The 25,630-nt window shown below is 34.1% G+C and overlaps 1 protein-coding gene across 1 annotated transcript; it reads right to left on the bottom strand.

The window, feature by feature from the left end:
• LOC110108220 (tetraspanin-19-like) lies at positions 1-6,627 on the bottom strand. The gene is made up of 5 exons (XM_020838766.2): positions 6,461-6,627; positions 5,109-5,208; positions 3,535-3,615; positions 3,340-3,444; positions 1-694 (listed from the first exon to the last, which is right to left on the bottom strand). The coding sequence occupies exons 1-5, from the start codon at positions 6,625-6,627 to the stop codon at positions 500-502; spliced, it is 648 nt and encodes a 215-aa protein (XP_020694425.1). The 3' UTR covers positions 1-499.
• Between the last annotated feature and the right edge of the window lie 19,003 nt (positions 6,628-25,630).

Genomic DNA, 25,630 nt, shown 5'->3' with positions numbered 1-25,630 from the left:
AGATTTCAAAGCACCATTTTAAATCAAAATAACAAAAGAATCCATATTCAACAAGTTCACATGAACAAGAGATCCCCTTCATTTTGACAACCTAAACTAGTAAATGGAATGTATAAAATATGCAGCTCATGTTAGGCTTCATTTGGGACGACTTTCTTACTGCTTTGTAAAGTTATTTTTTAGTATAAAAAATTCTTTGAAAGCAGAGAAAAAACAGTGATCTAAAACCATCCTAAACGAAGCCTTGAAACGGTCTTCTTATTGCTTCTTAAAGTTGCTTTCTAATTCAAAAAAATAAAATTTTTGTACTAGAAAGCTGCTTTAGAAAACAATAAGAAAGCCGTCCCAAATAAAGCCTTAATCTGTTGGTTGAAAGTTTTGTCTACGAACCAAGAGGTTTTAGGTTCGAGTTTTGTGTATATGATGTGTATGTTAATTTGTCTTAATTAGTCTATAAATGTCCCAAAAATGAAAAATAAGATGAAATGAATCACAGTTGTTAGGACTTCGGAAGCCTCACATTCCAATAATCATTCTTCAGAGATGGATGAGCTGCGCAGATATATGGTGAATGTTTTACCTGGTTTCTTAGGAGAGGAAGCCTAGCGGGAATATAGTCATCATCACTGTCATAGTAATTTCCACGATATGGACCAACAGATTTCAGAAGTATGGCCAGGAAAATAGATAACGCCTGGAGAAGCAAACTTCAGTTAAGAGACTGGTGGCATATTAAAGGGAAAAAAAGTTCAAAATAGTTTAGCAACTATTCATATGCAGTTAATTTAAGCTTTATTTGAGACAATTTTCTTACTATTTTATACAGTAAGTTTTTAGTACAAATATTTCTTGAAAACAATGAAAAAACAATGATAAAAAACTGTATCAAACAAGAGAAATTATTACGTGCAGTCACTGGATGCCCGAGTGTAGAGGCCTACGATCGTTTTGTCCTATGGGATAGTGCGGCCGTACCCTCTGCGTTCGTACCCCACGAGCGGTGCTCTTTCGGAGGTCCACAACAGCACGTCACCATTTGTTGTGTACCAGTGCTGTGTACCACTGTGTACCAAGGTGACATGATGCATTCTGATTCGCCTCTGGACCGTTCGGTGACCGCACGTAATAATTTCTCCCCAAACAAACCATTAATATCATATTATAACATTTCACCTATTTAGTTACTTGATTATATATAAAATTGATCCCAAAATATAAATAGATAAAATTGAGATACAAAATTGTTCCCAGTTTAATACATAAGCAATTTTGGGGGATCAATTTTGTCTAGTTGAGAAAATAAAATGGAGAATTATGATACTTAGGGACTACATTGATCACAAATGAATAATCTGAAGATTATTTTAAGCTTTTTTTCTCTATGAAAGAGTGTAAGTACGTACCAAGGAAATTGTTGGCAGGAACTATATAGAGAAAAAAAGTAGCATGATACAGTTTATGATTGTATAACATGTATAAAAGGTAGCCTGAAAGTTCTAATGAATGTAGAAAAAACTAGGATGATATGTACAGTAGGGTTTACTGTGTATACAGTTACAGCACTTATTTCCTTCTATGGAGAAGGTAAATACTGTACATGAACTGTAACACAGTTCCTGGACTTTGAACATTGCACTTAGACTATTATATTCCATCCCTACATGGAATGGTAAACAGGATTTGAGGACTGTAAATATGATCCTCTATTGTAAAGATATTTTTTATTTTTGATTTTTTTTGTTGATGGTGGGTTGGGGGATTGTGGGCTCTGAAAATTTGGCACCGGCCTCTCCCCTACTTTTCTTCGGGGGAGTTTTAACGGAATTAAGTTCCGAGGTAAATTTTGGGAAGGCAAATGGGTTTGTAGATAAGACACTACCCAGAGATTTTGCCCTCATTTTGTGAGAACTTTATAATCTGAGTTCTAGTTTTCTATAGGCACAAGCCCCTATAGTTAATTACCCCTCTCGATCACGAGAGAACTTTCGATTAAGGCTAGTCGTCAATCATATACGTAGATAATACGTGTTATCTGGCATATAGTAGCAGCATGAGTTTAGGGTGTTGGAAGTTTGATATTTAAAATAGAAAATTTCACCATCTTGTACTTAAAGCGGATGGTGGGGGAATGGATGATAGACCCGATCAAGATCTCATGGTTTCATCGTCCCGGCCATCGTGGTCCCTGGTCTACTTAGTCAGAGGAGTTAGTCAACCCAACTTGACAGAAGGATCCTTGTCGGCAGCTATGGGTTGCTTCATCTAAGAGAACCTTGTAGACCTGGGGGGGTGTTTGTCTAAAAAGACAAATTTAAATCCACCTTAGCTAACAGAGGGCTTTGTGCCCTATCGATTATACTCTATTGATTTATAGCTTAAGGATTTGATGCTACTAAGGAACGTATTAACTCTGACTATAACTGGTATCTCGTGGTGTCATTTGACGGCAAAATTACTCGGTTCAAAGGGCCCGGGTCATAACTGTTTATCCTGCGGTGTCATTTGGCGGCAAAACTGCTGGTTAGAGGACACATACCACGTCCTTACTGACAGGAGATTGTTTGAGAATAGATCATAGTGATATTCACGCTAGGCATTAGTTTTATGTGAGCTGAAGCAAATTTCAATTTGTCCACCTAGAAAAACTGTTGTGGAGGGTGGATGAATTTTGTTTTAAGCATTGATGGTTGAATTTCCATTTTTTAAATATTTGGAATTGATATTTTTCTTGAAGTTTGGATTTTGGGGACATTTGGGATGACATTTTAAATATTTGAAATTAACCCCTTCGGTTGAGATTTACAATCAATACGGCCATCATCGGGGTGATGGGGTGTCATTTGAGAATTTTATTGATTGGACATTGTCAACTCTGCCTACTTGTCAATAGAGGATCAAGTCCATAGGCTTTGCGGTTTTGTTAATGGATTTTCTTTGTTGGAGGCCTTGAAGGGCTTATATGAACGTATAAAATAAATATTCCGGTCGACACTCTGATCGTACATCTGTTTAATCATCCGAGCCGTCTCAACTCCCATCTATCTATATAGAAGGATCGGACTCGAACTACGTTCATTTATGGACCCGCGCAGCATTCCTAGACGTCATGTATGTACCAATAACAAGCTCGTCTGGTGCCCATGCGGGTGTTTGAGGGCATTTTATAACTATTTGTTGAACATTGTCGACTCTTACTTACCTGCTTAAGAGGATCGGGTTAAAATTTATATAAGGTATGCAAAGAACAAGTACAAGTTCAAGAACAGTAATATATGAACAATTCTCACACAAATGCAATTTAAGAAATGGAACGAACATTTGTTTCAATAAATAGTTTACCTGTGCAGACACAACCACTAAAGCAATCCATTTGCACAATTCATAATTAGATATCACAAACTTCTTTAACTCATCAAATCTTCCTGTGGGATCTTCTGGGAAATCCTTGTAAAATAGAAAATCGAAATTAAAACATTAAGGTGGAATTAGAGGAATTCAAGAAGGATTTCTAAGGGCAAGGGCACAAAAAAATACCTTTTCCCAGACCTTGTTCAAGAGCACATCTGCAGAAATTGCAGCTTCCATCATGACTAACAAAAGCACAAATACGATGTACTAAAGGCAATGTAAGGCTATGAAACAAATTCACTTAATTCAAATAGCAACCATCATACGAAATAAGCAATTTAGAGTATATCCTTCCTCAAATAAATTAGGGTTCTCCAAATGATGCCTAATGGACCAGTTAAAGATGATTGATAGCATGAGAAGTTTTGCAATGATGGATAGCCTGCAACATCCAACCTAGGTAGTTGGGATAAACTGGTGATGATGATGAATAGTCTGCTAAATTAGAACAAGTCTTGGCTGCTCCAACCACAAAAAGACATTAAATTGCAAATAGTGATTCTTAAACTGTAATTATACATAGCTATACAAGCTCCAGTAGCCTTAGGAAACCTATTAGTTTACTCATAAGAAATATGATACTTGCAGAGGCAGCATAAGAAATTAATTACCTCAACTTGATTCACTCATGCCAACATAATTGCACTAGAGAAAAGAAAAAAAAGCAAAAGAAATGAAACTAATATTAAAGAAAAACAATGTTGCCTTTCAAGGAAATACAAGAAATCATCAAAATCATCCTGGTACACTTTAGAAACAATATCCGCAAACCAGGCCCTACCATATATAAGTAGGCTTACTAAACTTTATAAATCATTCCTATGTTGGGGAAATATTAAAGGTTAAGGCTTAATTTGGGACGGCTTTTTTGTTGTTAATTAAAGCAGCTTTCTAGTATAAAAAATTTAATTTGTTTACTTGAAGAAACAACAAGAGAGTCGTCCCAAACGAAGCCTAAAACTCAACAAAAAAGCAGAGAAATAGTTCTTAGGATCCAGTTGTTTGCTTGAAGTTGCGAAACACATCTTGAAAAAGTGATGAATATAGTAGATTCCATCATTATATGGTTAGAATATATCCAATATGGAGAATCTGCGCATAATTGCAGGGACAACATTTAGGCACCTGGCCTGCCCTGGAGACAGTTTGATGCCCAATCGTGTTTCAAAATCCATAAATGTACCCTCATTTTATATATACTGCTTTCCTTGGTATTTGGCAAGAAGAGGAATAAATTACGTAGGCTACCAATTACAGTTCAAGAATACTGATCTAGTGTGAGATGAATAGGCATTGTAGCTTAATAGAAGGTTCCTTTACTACAAGGCAAAAGCTAAATAAAGATTAAAATAATTACAGTACAAGATTGCATAAGCTTTCTGTAAAGAAGGGAAAAAATGGTTCAAAACTGAAAATGGTAACACTCTTCAATATTCATCTACCATGCGTTTATTAGATGATCTTTCAGAATATTAATCAATGAGCCAATACACACTTTTTTGCTATACAACGACATACTCTTAAAATAAAGTTCCAAAAAACAAATAATGCAACTAAGAATGGCTGCACCTTCAAACATTGATATCTTGAATGATTTCAAATCGACTGAATGACAATCTACTCTTTGAAAGTAATAGAAAGATACATAAACACATTATGAATAAGTAAATGCGAATCCTTTTCATCTCAGGAAAGGATACCGAAGAAAGGCAACAGCCATTAGCAGTTTCAGCAGAAATATGTCCAGCGCAACTTATGATGCAAAAATAAACACCTAAACCAAGACAAGTGTAAATAAACCTGCATGTAAATAAAGTACCAGATCAGAGAAATTCATAACAAAGATTGTAAATATTATATCGACATTTGACACCTGGTACTTGGCAAGAAAGAGGCATGGTCAAAATGAAAATGATCTCAACTTATAATCATATATTATTTCAAAACCTTAATTCAAAGTAACTTTCATGACTAAAGAATAATAAATTTTCTTTTAAAGTTTCAGTGCTTGCTTCAGAAGCATCTGAATTTAAGCGTTTGACAAAGCTAATATTGCAACCACATTATGTAGTTCATAGATTGCTGTAAGGTAAAAATCAAAAGAACAAAGACACAAAAAAGGTAATGGTTCACTGTCATCAATCATAAAATAGAAACCAAGGCATTGCAAGCTTAGAGGTAAACATCTGGCTTCTAAACAAGTCCAGTGTTCAAAGCTCAGCTTCATAAAAAATACAGTTATTCGGTTGGACTTCAGAGAAAGAAAAAGAAAAGAAACATATCAGAAGAAAACATGCTTACCAAAAAAAGAATAAATAAAGAATGAAAACATGCATTCCAAAACTAAAACATTTATAACGTTAACATATAAGCATCAAAACATTCCTCTATTATTGCCAACCTTTCAACAAATAACTAAAGTATTTTTGCACCATAAAATCTATGGAACCCTCTACCTGAGCTATAACTGAGACAAAATTTCTATCTTCTAAAAAATAAAGTAAGAAAATTTCTCAATATCAGTCAGTTCTTGATGCAAGAGATAATATAATATGAAAGAACTTTTGTTTTGGTCCTTCAGATCTATTCAAGGCTACAGTGAATAACTAACAATGACGTGTCTTAAATAAAAAAACACTAGTTTCTTTTCAAACAGAAAAATTAAAGCACTAGCATGAAAACGAAATTTAACTAAGAATAACAAGTATGAAAGGAAGAAACCAATAGAATATGAATTCCCTGAACTACTAAGTCAACTCCCAGACGATATCTAATTACTTAGAAAATGATATATGGTAAACAAAGAAGCCATTAGAAGAGGCCCACGCAAGACAAGATGGATACCAAACACCGCCACCACACCAACAAATTAAAATGAGAAAGGAAAGACATTTGCAAAACTCCAAAAAACAACAATGCCATATCGCTGCATCTTATTTATTATAAAAGTGAATCAGAGAACACAAGGTGGGAGCATTTGCCGCACGGTGACGAGAACAGAGAAATAAAATAAGATAAAATGAAGAGGAACGACATAAGTAAGCGGACAAACCATGGAAGGGTGGAATCAGGACCTGAGGTCCAAAAGCTGTGAACTTGTTTATACCAAACCCTCAACATCCATAAGGAGTAGAGGGTCATTCCCATGCCCATCAATCCAATCACAGAATTCACGAGCTTCAATAGAAATTGCAAACAAGACCTAACGAATCTCAGCATTTTGCCCTTCCTCTCCTGTGTCTCTCTCCAGAAGATGAACAAAATTTTATCTTTTTACCTGAAGGATCAAAATGGAAAGCGAAACAAAAAATGGAAAATAATGAATATATCGGAGGATTATTAGGACTATACTATATCTAGAATATTCAATAGGTATAATTGTAATTAAGCTCATCTGTATTGATATGTCTATATATATAGCTCAACATCTGTATGTAAACGTTAACTGAAAATATATCAAAAAGGCTTTCTCTGTTTCTCTATTCTCCTCCTTCTCCTGTACTTCTTCATGGTATCAGATTTGGCTTCGATCCTCAGCCATGACTGATTCAGCTTCTTCCTGCCTTCAAGATCGGAGTGATAATCTTGCGTCCGATGAAGCGACGGTCTCGGCGAATCTAAAATTCGTCGTTTCAAATCTACGCAATCTGGTTTCTTCTTCTTTAACACCGGATAATTTTCTCATTTGGAAGTCGCAAATCTTGAAGACTCTGCGGGCAAACGGATTTCTGAAATTTCTTGACTCAAAATTCTTGCCGCCGTCTCAGTTTGTGCAAACCCAAGATGGCACGTCGGCGATCAATCCGGCATACGCACAATGGATACAGACGGATCAAAATCTCTCGGCATCCATCTGTTCCACAATATTCGACTCGATTCTTCCTTATGTCATTTATCTCGAATCAACGGCGGAGGTCTGGTCGGCGCTCGAAACAAGATTTCAAGCTACGAATCGATCAAAGGTCATTCAACTGCGCAATTCGCTTCACAACGTCTCTCTAAAGAACAACTCCATGACAGTTTATCTGTCTGAGATAAAGGCCATAGTCGACCAGATTGCTGCGGCGGGTTCCTCGGTTGATCCAGAGGACATTATTCATCATATTCTTAATGGCTTGCCACCGATGTATCAGTCGTTCAAATCTTCTATAAGAACGTCTGCTTTGCCTCTCACTCTGGATCAAATATATCCACTACTGCTGAGCGAAGAAATAAACTTAGCCGCGGATGCAGTTCGGTTCTCGTCAAATCAAGATCCGACCATGGAGCTCTTTAATACCAGGGGTAGAGGACGCCGACCAAAAGGAAAGGCCTCCTACAACCCGTCGACGTCAAACAATGTAAATAATTTCCAGCCACCTACTACTACGTCCATACCAAGGAACAACTCAGCGCCTGCTGTTCTTTGCCAAATTTGTTTCAAGAAAGGGCATTCGGCACAAACATGCTGGCATCGCCTGAACATCCAGTATGTGCCGTCCGTCAAGAACACTAATTCTGCACTTGTCGCTAGCTCAGACGCGCCGGACACCACTTGGTTTCTGGACTCAGAGGCCTCCTCTCATCTAACAAATTCAATGGATAACATGTCCATTGCTCAATCATATCACGGTGATGATAATATTACAGTAGGCAATGGCCACACTGTTCCTATTTCGCATACAGGGTCCGGTATCTTGCCGACCCCTAATCGTAAGCTGCGCTTGTCGCAACTCTTGCACACTCCTTCTCTTAAATTTAATCTGCTATCTATTTCTCAATTAACTAGAGATAATAACATTTCAATAATTTTTGATCCAAATGGTTTTACGTTGAAGGATCTTGCGACGCAGCAAACTTTACTCACAGGACCGTGTAAAGGAGGACTTTATCAAATTCCCATACAGTCGCAGACACCAAATCAAGCCGCGCTCTCAGCCGCTACTACAGCTTCCCACGTCTGGCATCACAGACTTGGACATCCTCACAAACGCATTTTTGATTTTATTTCGCAAAGTTATCCTGTATTGCATATGAATAGACAACTGAATTCTTGTTCTTCTTGTATTGCTTCTAAATGCCATAAACTTGTATTTGACAATTCTTCGAATCGTCAAACTCAACCGCTTTCAATCATCCATTCGGATGTTTGGGGGCCGGCTCCTATTTCTTCAAACCAAGGTTTTAGATTTTACGTTATATTTGTCGATGATTTTTCTAGATATTGTTGGGTTTTTCCTCTTCAATATAAATCAGATGTTTTTCTCACATTTGTCAATTTCAAGACTCAAATTGAAAAACTCACGACTAATCAAATCAAAATCTTGAGAACAGATGGTGGGTCTGAATATGTTAATGCGTCATTCAAGCAATATCTTACTCAAAACGGTATTGTTCATCAACTGTCATGTCTTTACACACCGGAGCAAAATGGGCTGGCGGAGCGGAAACATCGGCACATAATAGAAACTACAAGAACCTTGCTACACACGGCACATGTTCCCCATGTCTACTGGCCTGAGGCGGTAAACACATATGTCTTTCTTATCAACAGATTACCCTCAGGAACTCTCAACAAGCAGACCCCGCTCGAACTTATGTTCAACAAGACACCGAACTACTCTGGACTGAAGGTGTTTGGATGCGAATGCTATCCGCTGCTGCCTCCGCATACAGTCCATAAACTTCAGCCGAAATCTCAAAAATGCATATTTTTGGGATATTCAGATCAGTACAAAGGATATCGATGTTTGAATCCTATCACAAATAAAATCACGATTTCCAGACATGTTCATTTTCTTGAGAACAGTTTTCCGTTCTCAGAACAGGTGTTGTATACCAATGATACCGCTACAAATATTTGTCCTTTACTATTAACTCATGCTTCTATTAATATCAGGTCTAATTCTAACAACAACATGAGTAAGAATCAAATGCCAATATCCAAGGTCACCCAGCAACCTGTCCCGGCGTCTGAGACTACTCAATCACCACCAATGTTCGGTATATCTGAGGCTCCTCCGCCTGCTACTAATCAGAATAAGTCTCACCCGATGACTACTAGAAGTAAGACTGGGACATTAAAGCCAAGATCACGTCTGAACTTGATTCACAGTCACAATGTGGCAGAGGTTTCCACTGATCCTATGAAATTTACGGAAGCTTCGAAGTCTCTGCATTGGCGTCAAGCGATGGCAGCTGAAGTTCTAGCCTTACAAAAACAAGGAATGTGGTCTCTAGTCGAACCACCGGTGAATGCTACGATACTTGGTAGTAAATGGACATTTAGAACCAAATATCTCACGGATGGATCAATAGGAAAACACAAAGCCAGGTTGGTTGCTCAAGGAAACAATCAAGAGTATGGGCTCGACTATACTGAAACTTTCAGTCCGATAGTCAAATTACCAACTATAAGAATAATGTTGGCACTGGCGCTATATAACAATTGGACTGTACAACAACTGGATGTTGCCAATGCATTCCTACATGGCAAATTAACTGAAACCATCTATATTAGGCAACCAAAGGGCTTTGAAGATAGCTCAAAACCGGGACATGTGTGTCGGCTAAATAAAGCTATTTACGGGCTAAAGCAAGCGCCGCGTCAGTGGTACAATACGTTCACGTCTTTTCTGCTTAAACTTGGATTCAATCACAGTCAAGCGGATCCGTCACTTCTCATCTATGCCAAAAATCAAGTACAAATTTTCTTACTTATTTATGTTGATGATATCTTAATCACAGGAAATAGCTCTGCTATGATATCATCAGTTCTTACGACTCTGGATTCAGAATTTGCAATGAAACATCTCGGCGAGGTACATGACTTTCTTGGCATTAAGATTACTAAAACTGACTCATCCTATTTCTTGTCACAGGCCAAGTATGCATACAAGATTCTTCAACTAGCCGATCTCACTCAATGCAATTCCTTATCCAATCCGACGTGCACAAAGATGCCGGCAGACATTAAACCGGACACATTCTCATCTGATCCAACGGTCTACCGACAAATTACAGGAGCTTTGCAATATCTAACGTTGACGCGTCTAGATATATCATTTAGCGTCAATTTATTATCCCAAAACATGCATAATCCGGACTCTAAACATTTTTATCTTCTAAAACGACTTCTACGTTATATTAAAGGCACTTTATATTTTGGTCTTCCAATTACCAAAACTGATCTTGTTTTAAAATCTTTTTCAGATGCGGACTGGGCTGGAGATCCAATTACCCGGAAATCAACTACAGGATTCTGTTCATTTCTTGGCAGAACGCTGATATCGTGGACAGTGAAGAAGCAGCGCACGATATCAAGATCTTCAACAGAGTCCGAGTTTCGTGCTCTTGCCGCTCTTACTTCAGACATCATATGGCTTAGGAGACTTCTACATGACTTCGGCATTCCGCAGAACTACTCAACAGACTTATTCTGTGATAATATGTCGGCGATAGCTCTCGCTAACAATCCGGTATTTCATTCGAGGACCAAACATATAGAGATTGATCAAAAATTTTTAAGAGATCATATTCAACAACACAACATCAATCTACATCCAATAAGTACGATTGATCAAATTGCCGACATCTTTACCAAGCCGCTATCCACCCCAAGGTTTCATCAACTTCGTCTCAAATTGACGATCATTCAAGATCCATCAATTTGACGGGGCATATTAGGACTATACTATATCTAGAATGTTCAATAGGTATAATTGTAATTAAGCTCATCTGTATTGATATGTCTATATATATAGCTCAACATCTGTATGTAAACGTTAACTGAAAATATATCAAAAAGGCTTTCTCTGTTTCTCTGTTCTCCTCCTTCTCCTGTACTTCTTCAAATATTACAAGTTTTTTCTTCAAACTCAATTTTGTATCCACTATCAATCAATTTTCTAATGCTTAAGAAATTATATGTAAGTTTTGAAACATATATATAAAACATTATGTAATAACTTTACATTATCATCATTTGTCCCAACAGTAATGTTTCCATTGTGTAAAACCTCTTAAGTAAAAAAAAAAAATTAAACTCTTAAACATTGAGAGATCATTTGTTGTAATGATTGTAATTTCATTATGAAACTCTACAGTTAAGCGTGTTCATCATGAGAATTTTTTAGGATTGGTGATCTCTTGAGAAGTTGCACAAATAGGATTTTTTTTAGAATAATATTTTCTTTCTCTTTTATTTAATCTCTCCTCATGATACATTAAAAAACTCATCATCTCTTCTAAGAAAATACATAGCAAGATCTTTGGATTCTTCAATAACTGGCATTGCATGTTCTAAATTTGATGAAAGATTTCTTAAGACTTTGGAAACTACTTTTTATCATATATTTACTCTCCAAATGATCACATTTTGTTCACAATTGTTGATAAATAAGAAAGATGATTTTGAAACTTTGAACACATTCTCCTTCACTTATATTCATGGTTTCAAAGTTATTACATCGCATACATTGCATCTTTATTGTCTTTACTCTTATAGAGCATTGAAATTCTTTTTTCAAAATATCTCGAGTTTCCGTTGATATATATATATATATAATACAATAATTATAACAATGATAAATCAAAGTTAATAAATAAATATAATAATCAAAAGAGGTATTTGGAAGTAAACCATAGTTGGTTAGGTTAGATATCAAGCAGATGGTCAAGTGAGAGGGATTTCAGCTTTAATAAGAACATCTCCAACCGTACGCCAATCGAGTGCTTGGCGTCGTTCGGTCGCTCCAACCGAACGCCAAAATGTCCGCCATTTGCTTGCGGGTGAACAGTGTTGCACTGTTCACCCATGCTATTTTCCTCTCTCAACCGGAAAAATGCGCCAAAGGTGAAGGATCGTTACCTTCGCGCAGAAGTAAAAAAATGGCGTTCGATTGGAGCAGCGCCACACCATTTTTGCGTTTTGCAGTATTTTGGCATGAAAAATGGAGTTCTCGGTTGGAGATGCCCTAAGGAGGTAATTGGCTCTGGGTTCGGCTGGGTTGGTCGGGATTAGAGATCGGAAGAGGAAATGGAGGTCTTTGGCCGATTGGGAGTTGGAGATCGAAGATGAAGTTTTGAGAGTTCAATCGCCTGAAGAGGAATGGCGGGCTCGATGCATACGACAAATGCAGCTCTGAGGATCGTACAGGAGGTTAGAGAGTCGGCCGCTGGTTCTAGGGTAGGAGGTTGAATGGCTATTGCGGCTTGGGGTTCGTAGTTTTGTGAAAGGAAGAGGAGTTTGCGGCTTGCTGGGTCGGATGAGATCAGATAGGGTTTGCTGGTTGAGGTAGATTTGGTATCGGCTTGTTAAAGGAAGATGGATCAGAAGAGGCGAGGCTTGTGATTTGTGACTAGGTTGGTAGCTTCGAATCAGAAGCTTGGAGATGACGAAAGTCGAACATGGGGCGAAATTGGGAGTCGGGTTCAATTGCTAGAGCTCGTGTGAGGGAAAGAAGAAGAGGCGAAGTCTTCGTTTGGCCTCCTTTTGACTCAAGCGGGAGCAACGGTCGAGCCCATGTGGGACAGGACAACTCGACGCCGTTTGCAGGAGATAGGACTATAGCAGTGGCAGATCTTTGGTGATTTGAGCTACTTTCTTTATATTTTTTTTATTATCTTGTTACAGAAGGCAACATTACATTACTACTATAAAGTTTTCAATATTTTCATGCTTTATAAGGTGTAATATTTTGAACAAAATTTATTGGAAAAATATTTAAAATAAAAATAACAAGTGTAATAACTTTAGTCCAAAATGTATTTTATAAATTTTTCAACTTCAACATAATTCTTGTCATCTCTACAACAGTTATGTTCTTTCTTTTCATAATCCTATTTTGTTGTGGTGTATTAGGAGCAGCTAATTATCTAAATATTTCATACTTGTTACAATTTTATCAAACTCATCAGATGCAAACTCTCCACTTCTATCTATGTATAGAATTTTAATATTCTTGTCACTTTAATTCTCCATTAATGTTTTAAATGCTTAAACTTTTGAAAGGCTTATGATTTATGCTTTAAAATTATACTCAATTCATTCCTCTTGTAATCATCAACTAATAGAAGAAAATATTTATACCCTCCATGAGACAATGTATTTATTGGGCCACATAAATATGCATGAATTAACTCTAAACATCTTCTTGCTCTTCATGATTTTTCATATGAAAAAGACTTTCTAGATTACTTTCTCATAACACAAGCTTCATAAATTGTACTATAATTAACTTTAGGCAAATATTAAACTATCTTCTTATGAAATAATAATTTTCAACCTCCAAAATACATGCGACCATATAAAAATGTCATATTTCTACATAAGATAACTTCTTAATTAACCATCAATACTTTCTCTTGAGCTGTAGAAATATTAAAAGAAAAAAAAAATCATATTTTGTGTCATCTGAATTTTTACAATTTGTTGCTTACTTTTCTTGTCTTCAATATTACAAGCCTTTTATCAAATTCAAATTTATATCCACTATCGATTAATTGTCCAATGTTTAGCAAATTATGTACAAGTTTTGGAACATGCAAAATATCATGTAATAGCTTTACATTGTTATCATTTATCTCAACAATAATACTCCCCTTGCCTTCAACTTGAACAAGATTATCATTGCCAAATTTGACTTTTGATTTCTTTGACATATTAATCTCTTTGAAAAGAGATTTTATTCCAGTTATATGATTATAATAACCACTCTCAAGGAACCAAAATTTTAAATTATCACAATCACCTTGAAAATTTATCATAAACAAATTATTTTGATTTGTTATCTTCTTTACAACATTGGCCTATTTTTGTTTTGACCAACATCTATCTTCTGAATATCCAAACTTTTTACAAAAATTACACAACACTTTGTATTTTCCTTCTTGTTTCCTTTGCTTGTTCCAACAGTTAATATGAACAAACTTCCTGCAATAATAGCATTGCTTTTGACCGCAACTTTTTCTTTTCTCTATATGCTCCTCTTCCACGAAATGCACCATGACCACCTCTTCTTTTATAAGCACTTCATGCTCCTCTACCACAACCTCCTTTGTTGCTACTACCTAAAATTTTCTTCACTTGAAATGCCCTCTCAACTATCTTTATTTCTCTTCTATTTATTCTCTCCTCATAAGCCATCAAAGAACTAATCATTTCATCAAAATAATACACAACAAGATATTTGTATTCTTCAATAGCGGCCACCATATGTTCAAAATTAAATGGGTGACTTCTTAGGACTTTGAAAACTACCTTTCATCAGACATCTACTCTCCAAATGATCACATTTTGTTTACAATTGTTGATACAAAAAAGAGATAATTCTGAACATCATATTCATGATTTCAAAGTCAAGTCTCATAGGTATCAACTTTACTGTCTTTACTTTTGTAGAGCCTTGAAACTCTTTGTCTAAAATATCCCAAGCTTCTTTTAATGTTTTTTCCATAGAAATTCTTAAAATATTTTATCATCCATAGCTTATTGAATGAAAAACAAAGCCTTTGAATCCTTCTTGTTATCATTATTTTTTCCTTCATATTCTCTAATTTACATACCATTCATGATAAGATCCAATAAATCTTGTGATTTAAACAAGGTCTTCATTTTGATACCCCAAAATACTTCTTACCATTGAAGATGGGAATTAAAGGTTGAGAAATAGTGCTTGTTGCCATGAAAAAATTTCACAAATACTTGAACGAGAATCACAAACCTTATCTTAGAAGAATACATGAAGTCTTTCAAAACTTTGCTTCAATCCAAAAATTCATCACCCATTTCAATCCAAACCGGACTCGATACCACAATGTTGAAATATTGGAGAAATAAGTTAAACAAAAGAATAAGAAAATACTAGTGGAAAAATAAATAGCAAGTGCAGAAGTTTATTCTTCAATACTTCACGTACAGGAACCCAAAACAATTAATAGCTATTTAATACAACTTGAAAACCAACTAATATAAATAATCAAAGGACACATCTTTTCACTGTGGGCTCCGAAAATTCCATTTTGTGTGTGTATGATCCCAGCCTCTCCATGTCATCAGTCTATTTATTTTTAAGTGTTTGTGTGACCACGACGATAGAGAGTTTTAAGGGGATTAAGTTCCGGTGGAATTTTCAGAAGGCAGATTGGGTTTTAGATAAGACACTACCCAGAGATTTCGCCCTCATTTGGTGAGGACTTTTTGATATGAGTTCTGGTTTCCTATAGGCGCAAGCCCCTATAGTTAATTACCCCTCGGACCGGAACTCGGTATTGCTATGTTTGTGTATTGCTAGGTATTGCTAGATATTGCTCGGTATTGCTAAGTATTGCTTCACAATAACGAGAAATACCGCTCTATTAAGATCAATACCTAGCAATACCTAACAAAACCGGGGTATTGCTCGGTATTACTAGGTATTGGTCTTGATAGAATGGTATTCTCGTTACCGAGCAATACAGAGCAATATCCCAGTCTGCACAAATCAGCCAATACATAGCAATACCGGGTCTGGGTCAAGTCGTCGGGCTGCGCGGTAAAGAATAGGAGCACGTTGCACCATTTTACTGACGTCCGAACGTAGAGCTACGTCAGGACACCGGATGTAATAAAAATTCGTGTGTGAGAGATTATTATGAGGGACTTATAGTGTTTTTAATTTTTGCTTAAATTATTATATTCATGATCTTAGTAATTTCAGCATAAATTTACAATCATTTAAAATAATTTTAATAAAACTTATATTAGAATATATTTATTTAAAAAAATTTGGAGCATAGATTTACCTTATTTTGTAAAAGCTATGAATTTCTCTCTCTCATATATATATATATAAAATAAAATATTAGAATATATTTATTTAAAAAAATTTGGAGCATAGATTTACCTTATTTTGTAAAAGCTATGAATTTCTCTCTCTCATATATATATATATATATCAATTAAGATAAATTCATACACGCATCACATACGCAAGACTCAAATCCATGACTTTTTAGTTGATATCCAAAACTCTCAACTAATAGACTAAGCTGAGCTGTGTTGAATTTATAATATTGGAAATATGCAGCTCACCTTGGTTTATTGGTTTGAAGCTTTGGCTACCAACTAAAAGGATTATGGTTCAAAGTCTTACGTATGTGTTGTGTGTGTGAGTTTTTCTTAATTAACCTAAATGTCTATAATGCATCAACACTCCATAATAATGATGATTATCCTCATGAAGATAAAACTTTTGGTATAAGATGAGGCCCATCTATTGCAATAAATTTTTTTTAAAGATATATATAAGAAAAAGAGACCAAATAAGATATGAAGGAAATATTTTATACTCACCCAATTATATATTTACATTGCATTAACTTGACATATTTCTTATCTTTTTAACATCTATTTGAAATATTTATGAATATTTTATGAAATATCTACATAAAAATTTTCTTGGATATTGATTTTGTACTTTGATGATCACTATATATTCCAAAATTAGTTTAAAATTATTAAAAATTAGCAAAAAAGCTTTTGACTTTATTGATTATAACTTAGTTCATTTAATGTACTAGTAACTACTTAATTCATTTCTACATAGGCTATGTGAGAATTATTCACAAAAGGAAAAAACATAAGATAAATAAATTCAAAATAATAAGTTAAGTTCATTGATCTAAGTACATAAAATCATCCAAAAATGCTCGTAAAAAAAAAAAAAAAACATCGCTCAAGAGTTACACTTTAAATAAACCTTGACCCAACTCTCAAGAGATTGATTTCAAGCTTATATTTTATAAGTCTTGTCACCTAGTTGCTCCAATGTATTATGAAAAATAAACTCAAATCCTTCTACACAAGTATGATCACATTGTGTTTCCTCATAACATCTAAGCAAAATATATTGCCTTGTGGATTCTTGTCCTTAATCTCATCTATGCCCTTAAATTCAATTAATTTAATAATAAAAAAGGCCTTTAACTCATCTATGCCCTCTAATTCATTGGATTAATGAATTTTGAACTAAATATTTTATTCATTTGATCTCTACAACTTTGCATTCTTTTGATGACTTCAAAATGTTAATCTTACTCTTCAACTATGCAATCTTTTGACCATTTTGAATGTCTTCCAAGTTAGCATGGGCCTTGTTAGTAAACACCTCAACAAACTTTTTAATGGACTACTCGAATCAAGGCTTTCCTAAAAGAACATCCTTTTCCTTCAAAGAACCTCATAACTTTCTTCATCACGTCAATATTATTTGTCGTAAATATCTTATAATCATTTGTTAGAAAAAAATAAAGTTTGCCAAGTTGTCCCTAACTCTCTTGTCCTATTCCTGTATTTGGTGGCAATCATAGTAGAAGCTTATGCATAAAAGATTTATTTGGGATAGCTTTCTTTCTGATTCTTAAAATAATTTTTTAGTATAAAAATTTTAATTTTGTACTAGAAAGCATTAAAAAAGTCATTCCAAATAAAACCAAAATCAAGGTAAATGGCTAGTTCATGACCTAAGGCAACTAATTAACCTTATTCTTTGGCATTAGAGGATCCATGTTGGCATCAACCATTTCTCCACCATTCTTCACACATGCAAAGTTTGACTTGCTTCTCTTATCCTTACTACTTCATTTAAAAACTCATAGAAGGTGGTATAAGGCACTCTATCCTTTCCTTTGCTATACACAACATAGAAGAAAACTAACACTAAGGTTTCATTTGGGACAACTTTTTTGTTGCTTTCTAAAACAGCTTTCTAGTACAAAAATTTTTTGAATTAGAAAATTTTATACTAGAAAATCGTTTTAGGAAGTAGTACGAAAGTTATCCCAAATGAAGCCTAAATAACTTCTTATAAAGTTGATAGTGCCATGACTTCTAAAGATATTGGCCGAGAAAAGAATGGCCACCTTAATATAACTCTTACGTCTATAATATAGATATCTAAGGTGCATGTCATTCTGAAAGGTTCATGATGAAGTCACATTTTCTTTACACAACTATGATAGGGATAATTATAATCAGCAATACCATGCTCGACTTCATGAGAAATAATGCTTCCACCAATTTTTTTATTTATTCAATAAATCTATCATCTTAATATGCTCCAATGAAAATAGAACAAATTCACATTCTACTTTTTGTCATCAGTGAAAGAGGCTCCAATCTACCATGGTGAAAAATTTTGAGCAATTAATAAGCGCGGCCTAATAACACACCCTTGAAAGAGAAGTCTTTGAGGATTCACTACAGAAAAACAGCTCATTTCCAGCAGAATTTTCGGTGGAAGTAAATTCATCAGAAATTTCGACGGATTTTCCGACGAATTTCCGATGAAATATTTCCAACGGATTTCCCGGCGTACTTCTGATGGAATTTTTGAAGTTATTTCCGGCGCATTTTCTGTTGGCGTTTCCGACAGAATTTCCGACGAAACTAAAATTTTGCAGGAAAATGTCAATTAGTAATATTTAAAATTTTTCATTTTGTTAAATTAAATTAAATATTGCTAAAATAAATTAAATTAAATTTAATTATTTTGAATTTTATTAAGTTTTTATTTTAAATAAAATAAAAACTCACATTATAAATATTTTAAATAAATTCTATCAAATATATTAATTATTTTAATATTTTAATATATTAACTATTTTAGATAATACTTTCTGTCTCTAGTAATATAAATTAAAAAAAAAAACTCACAAATTTATACTTTTTGCAAAGGTGGCCTGGTGGTTTGGTGGACAGCAGAATTACTAAAGGGGGCGATGGGAATTCGAACCCCACTAGGTGCAAGCCTGCAAGCACTACGGGCAGCGGGTCAAGCCTGCGGGCGGTACGAATAAGAAAAAGAAGAAGAAAAGAAGTATGACTAGAACAAAAAAATCAGAAACTTTGAATAAAGAATTAGACTGTAATTTGAGCCTTTTTTCCTTCTTTACAGAAAAAGAAAAGAAATTAGAAACCTCAAAAAAAGCCTTTGACTTTCATTTCACCGGGTCACAGGATTAGGATTTTTTTTTCATTTTTTTAAATTTCTGACGTAGTTTATATTCACCGAAAATTTTTCCGGTGGAAAGTTTTACGCCGATAACACTTTTTTGACGCTCGTTACACCGGCGTAAATATTTCTGTCGGAAAACCGCCGGAAATACTAATTTCCGGCAGTCGAAAATACTAATTTCCGGCGGATTTTGACCATTTCTCGACGAAAAATAGAAGCCGGAAATTAACATTTTTTCTGTGGTGATTATAGAAGTAGAGGGTTTCTAAGGAAATGAAGTGACAAATGTTGAAGTTGCCTAATATTGATCGAATCGTAAATCATCATTTTGGTTATTTAAATAATCAAATTAAAGATCTTTAGGAATCAATTAAAAAGTGGTTAGAAGCACCAAAGGTGATTATACATCATATGAAACTTCTCCCCTCATTCATTCTAGAGAATCTTTTATGCTTCTCTAAAATCTAAAGTTCATAAACTCTCCTAGAAATCTTTAACTTCTCAAGAGATTTAGGTGAGCTTAAAAAAAGATTATCATGCATTTCATTTAATATTAATTATTAAAAAATCAAACCTACACGTTAGAACTGAAGTGATTGACTCGATAGTCAAAAACTTTGAACTTAACACTTCAATAGATTTTTTAGGCTTCGTTTGGGACGGCTTTCTTACAACTTCGTATGAAACAATAAGAAAATCGTCTCAAACGAAAGCGTCCCAAACGAAGCCTTAGTCTTGTCTTAAAATTGATATTCGTTCACAACTCTAACAAACTACTTTCTTATCTTATCTTTTCCTTTCAAACTTGTGTCAACTTCAGCATATTCAGTCCTTAAGAAGTCAACATTTTTACTTACTCCAACTTCATCAAGTGGTTCAATTTTGATCTCATTCGATGGAAAAAAGTGAAGATAAATATACTCGGCATCTCATATTTAACTACTAATAATATGATAATTTAATAAATATATTTTATTAGCATTTGCATGATATAGATAATAAAGATCCTCTTAGTAGGAGAAATTAAGAAGAAAAAGATGAGAAATTAAAATGAGAAAAAATGTGGAATATAGATTTTTGTATAGATTAAGATCAGATTGCAAATGAGAAATGAGAGTTAATGAATCACTTATGAGGTGAGCTCAATCAGCCTGCATTTTGATTTGGCTCATTTAAAAGTATTATATTTCAATATAATATATGTGTCAAAATATGTTCATAATTTTCAATGTTTTGTGCCTCACCGACGTAAATTATATCGTGGGATGTGATATTTTATGGACTTTTTTTTAAATTATTTGTGCTTCATATCTTAGATAGAATACAAACTGCGTACATATGCTTGAAAAGGTTGGAGTGCTTCCAGTGACATATAAGATTAGAAAGAGTCGTCTTAGATGTTTGATCACTAAAAATATTGGCCTCCCAATGACTCTGTTAGGAGAGTAGATGTGTTAGTTCCTAGAGATGTAAGCCTCGTGACCCAGCTTGGGTTCGCCTCGATAAGGCTCTTGAGCTGGGCTTGATGAGTTAACGAGACAAGCTTGAGCCAGCCTTGACTCGACTAGTTAGCTCGATAGCTGACTCATTTAAAAAATATTAATATAAAATGTACTTAGAATATATTAGCATTTATGATTTTAAATACAAAATTATTAAAAATGTTCAAAAATTATATCTCACTCCCTTGTATTAATTGATTCTTTATTATATTTCTTTTAATTTTTCATTATTTTTTATCATATTATTATAAAAATTACTTGAATCATAATAATCTTCTCTCTTTCATATTAAACGAGCTAGCTCAAACTCTAGAATAAAGCACAAGCTCAAATTCAAACTCAATTAATTGATCAAGCTAAAGCTCCAGCTCAAGCCAGGTATGACTCGAACTTGGCTCGACTCATTTACACCCTAATAAATTAGGCCTATATTAAGAAAGGAAGGGTAGACATAAAAATTTTGATTAGAAAATATATTTTATTAGATTTAAATAAAATTCAACTTCTAATAGAACACATTGTAAGAAAAATTCATGATAAAGACTTGTTATTATTATTATTTGTTATGAAAATGAGGTAATTTTTTTCAAATAATTAATGAATAATTTAAGTAAGTATAAATCTTAAAAATTATTGATGATATTTATTCTTTAGCCCTCCATATTCTTAATAATAAAAGAAAGCATTGAATCTCTCTTTGGATGCATTGATAGGCCACGTGGGGTGGGGCCCATAATAAATAAGGAAATAGCCTAAGATCCAAATGAGTGAGGCAAACTTATTTGGAAATTTTATCGTCACCTTTAAATTATTATTGGAGGAATGTGAAGAAATGAATAGAACAAAAACATATAGTGTCATGCATGAATTTGCCTAAGATGGAAGTGTTCATGAGAGGGTTCTTTTTTACATGATAATGATTTCATTTGAGACAGTTTTCTTACTGCTTTCTAAAACAATTTTTTAGTACAAAAATTTTCAAAATTGTCCCAAATGATTCCAATATTGCATTTTGTAACTGCTTTAACAGAAATGAAATTAATGATATTTTATGCCATGACATTGACATCCATGCAACATATAAGATTTGTGGAAGAATATTTTAGCACTCAAATAAACTAAGGAAAATTAAAATATTATAGATATTGTATTTAAGTTTGTATGCGAGCAATAATAAAATCTTCCTATCAAGTATAAAGCGAGTGTGATAGAGGGAGAAGTGAGAGAAAAATAGAAATATAGAAAAAAAAAAGTTTTGAGATTTTATTATAGTTTGGTTAGAAAGTTCAATTTTATGTGGCTTGAATAAATTATAATGTGTGAAGATATGATTCGATCTTTTTGAATGGTCATACTCAATATTTGACCATTTATTTGTTTATTAGTTTAAGTTCAGGATTATGTGGTGCGAACACTATATTTGAGTTGTACATATGACTTTCAAGTATTAATAGGTTGTTGGCATGTTTCATAAGAGAACATGTATTTAGTGGGTCACCATAAATGTACCCACCCAAATAACATCAGGCCCATTCGCTAGGCTCACAAAAGAAGATCGCCCCACTCGTGGGCATCTGAGGACTTTGCTGGTCAAGCAACCTGCTATTTGCCCCACATAAGGATGGCAACCATCGCAACAACATACCCTCACCCAGGGGTGATGCCTTCATCATGTACATCGAAGGCCAGCTACAGGGAAGCACCTGCCCAGAGGGCCCTCAACATGCCCGGCCTACCATAGCCGATCACTAAGCTCATCTTCTCATTCACTTCTACTCACTTGCTTTTTCCCTTAAAGTGACGTGAGGCGAAATGTAGGTCATTCACAGTCTCATGAAAACATTCATTTGCCAAGTTTTCCTTGTTCAATATACATTCGCAGACTCACTCATTCCCAATCAGTACCATAAGACTTGCCCATACTGATGGGCTCGTCTAGATACAACTCATCATCAATCTTTAGTTCTCACTCTCCCTCAGTCAATCAGTTGGCGACACATGTCTTAGGCACTTTTTACTTTGTTTTTGATATAGCTTTTATATGGCCCTCACAATCCTATAAATAAGTGGAGAAGAATATTTTGAATATTTTGACTAAGTATTAGATCTCTCGATTGATCTTTACTAGATAGCGAGCTATCCTCTATTTTTTTTTTAAGCTTTTATACTTCTTCTCTAGCATGCTCTCTCTCTCTCTCTCTTGCTTTCTATTCTCATTGATTCTTAGGCCATCACTCATATAGGAGGCATGCTAGAAAGTTGGGTGTCATCCATGATATGGATAGATCTGGATTCAACATGAGCAATATAAATAAAATTACATTTTATGACTTTAGAATGTTTGATGTAAAAATATCGTAAGTCTTTCTAGATAATCTCTTGATAAATTCTAATGTTGGGGTAGATCATTTGAGAGAGAGTTTCCATTGACAAACTCTAAAGTAGGTTCCATTATAAAATTCCTTGATGTGATTGTTGGCCGGTGATCATGATGACTTCAATTATGGAGTTCATTGTGAGCAGATCATTTATTATGGTGACTTTATGAAACTTAAATTAAATGATGCCTTTGACTACTTAAGTTTCGTTGTTATTGTTGGGAAAATAAAGATGTCACTAATAGGGGTGTCAATTCGGGTCAACGGGTCTGATTCGGGTTGAATCCGGAATTGATCCAGCACTATTCTGGTCAATCCGAGCCCGAACCCGACCCATTTTTAACAATGGGTCAGGTTTCCGGACCCGAACCCAACTCGATTCGGGTCCGATTCAACCCGACCTGACATGAATGACCTGAAGTAGACCTAAAATTGCTAGTTTTTGGGTTGAAAATCGGGTCAATTTTCGATTTTCGGGTCAAAATCGGGTTAAAAATGGGTCAATCTCAGGTTTCCGAGTTCGTTGCAAAAAAAAAAAAAAAAATTTTTTTATTTCACGAGAAATATATCATTTCTCGAAGTGTTTTATTTTCTTAATTTTATTATGGCAAATTTTTTGGAATAATAAAAAAAGCCTTTTTATACATACAAATTACTTAGATCTTACTTAATTATTTTATTTTTAATTTTATTGGAAGCTTTATTTACAGTAATACAAAGGGAAGGAGAGAAAGAGAACTAAAGAGTGAAGCCAGTGGCTTTTGTTGTCTATGATGAACATTGAGGTTAAGACAATACCTCCTTCTAAGGATGAGACCATATTAACTTTGGCAAAGGAAATAAATGCATTGGTGTAGAGGTTGAGCTTCACATTACTTGATTAGAAAAGGGAGTTCTTCATAGAGGGAGATTTAGGCTCCGTTTGGGACGACTTTTTCATTGCTTTTTAAAACAGAGTTTTAGTACAAAAATAAAAAAAATTGTAGTAAAACTCCGTTTTAGAAAGCAATAAAAAAGCAGTCCCAAACGAAACTTTTTTATTGTTTCTTAAAAGTAGTTTTTTAACATAAAAATTAGAAATTTTGTACTAAAAAGCTGTTTCAAGAAGCACTAAAAAAGTCATCCCAAACGAAGCCTTAGACACTTGCAAACCTAATATCTCATAAGCATTTCAAATATGTTGCACTTAATTTACATTATATTTGAAAGATGCATTTGAAGTAACTACAACCAAACATTGAGTTTTACTATGAATATTGCGAACTATTTTACGGGCAAAATTGAGTGTACTTTAGATTTTGAAAATTTTAAAGTTGTTTTATTTGAATTTATGTTTTTTTAGAAATGTTTTTACCTAAATATCATAAAAGAAGTGGGGCCAGGTAAACTTATTTGTAGTCGAATGAGACATCAATCTCACAGACAGGTGGACCCCATAGCAGCATATATAGCGGCTTGTGATGGCTATATATTTGAACTATGTATGGTGACATGGCACATCCTGATTCGCCTCCGAACGGCCTGTGACTGCACTGCACACAATAATTTCTCCTATGCATGGGCATAAAATAGACAATCCCTTCATAAAAAAATAATTTCAATTAATTCATTACATACCTCCATTACTCCATATGCTCCCAATGTGTAATAAAGAAAAAAGGAGGGTGCAAAATGCAAATTTTAATGAGTTCCTCCTAAGGTGAAAAACTATTCAGCTTTACTCTGAATAAAAATACTTTAGTTCTTTATGGTTTGAATAAATATCTCAATAAAATTAAATAAATAAGTCAAAACAACAAAAGAGAGTATTTCGAGACAAGCAATAATTATTAGTGTTGATGATAAACAAAAAATTAGGTGAAGTATGAAAGAAATTGGAAAATGTTGGATGGACAATCATTGTTTCAATATTTTTTAATAAAGTTTTGAAAATTATATTAAATATTGAACTAGAAAAAAAATCAGAGATTTAAGGTTCAAATATTCAATTGATGTTAAACTAGATGATGTAATAAGTATTAAAATTATTTAATATAATTTATATGATTTGACAATGATATAATAATGATATTTTTATTAATCTAATTTATAATATTTTAAATCAAGATCTTTCATCTTTTAATATTTTGGATATAATTCTAAATCAAAATTTTTGGGACATGATATTTTGATTATTTATATGATATTAAAATTCAAAAAATAATAATATTCAAAATACAAGCTTAAAAAATATAAATATAAGAAGATTTGAGCTTACTAGAACTTCTAAATCATTGTTACAATTATTTGATCAAAATAACAAGATTAGAAATTGATTTGTAATAGAAATGGCTGATTCATTAAGAATACTGGTTCACTATTCTTCAAT

The sequence above is a fragment of the Dendrobium catenatum genome, unplaced genomic scaffold (genome assembly GCF_001605985.2).
Source record: "Dendrobium catenatum unplaced genomic scaffold, ASM160598v2 fragScaff_scaffold_1574, whole genome shotgun sequence".
Lineage (NCBI taxonomy): Eukaryota > Viridiplantae > Streptophyta > Magnoliopsida > Asparagales > Orchidaceae > Dendrobium > Dendrobium catenatum.
The sequence above is the reverse complement of the archived record's forward strand: the minus strand, read 5'-3'. Positions and strand labels throughout refer to the sequence as shown.

Excerpts from the sequence above, each read along its gene's own strand:
- LOC110108220 (XM_020838766.2), bottom strand. The coding sequence starts at position 6,627 with ATGCTGAGATTCGTTAGGTCTTGTTTGCAATTTCTATTGAAGCTCGTG. Across the intron at positions 3,616-5,108 it reads ATGGCTGTTGCCTTTCTTCG|TACATCGTATTTGTGCTTTT; the intron begins GTATCCTTTCCT and ends CATTGCCTTTAG. Across the intron at positions 695-3,339 it reads TAGTGGTTGTGTCTGCACAG|GCGTTATCTATTTTCCTGGC; the intron begins GTAAACTATTTA and ends TTGCTTCTCCAG.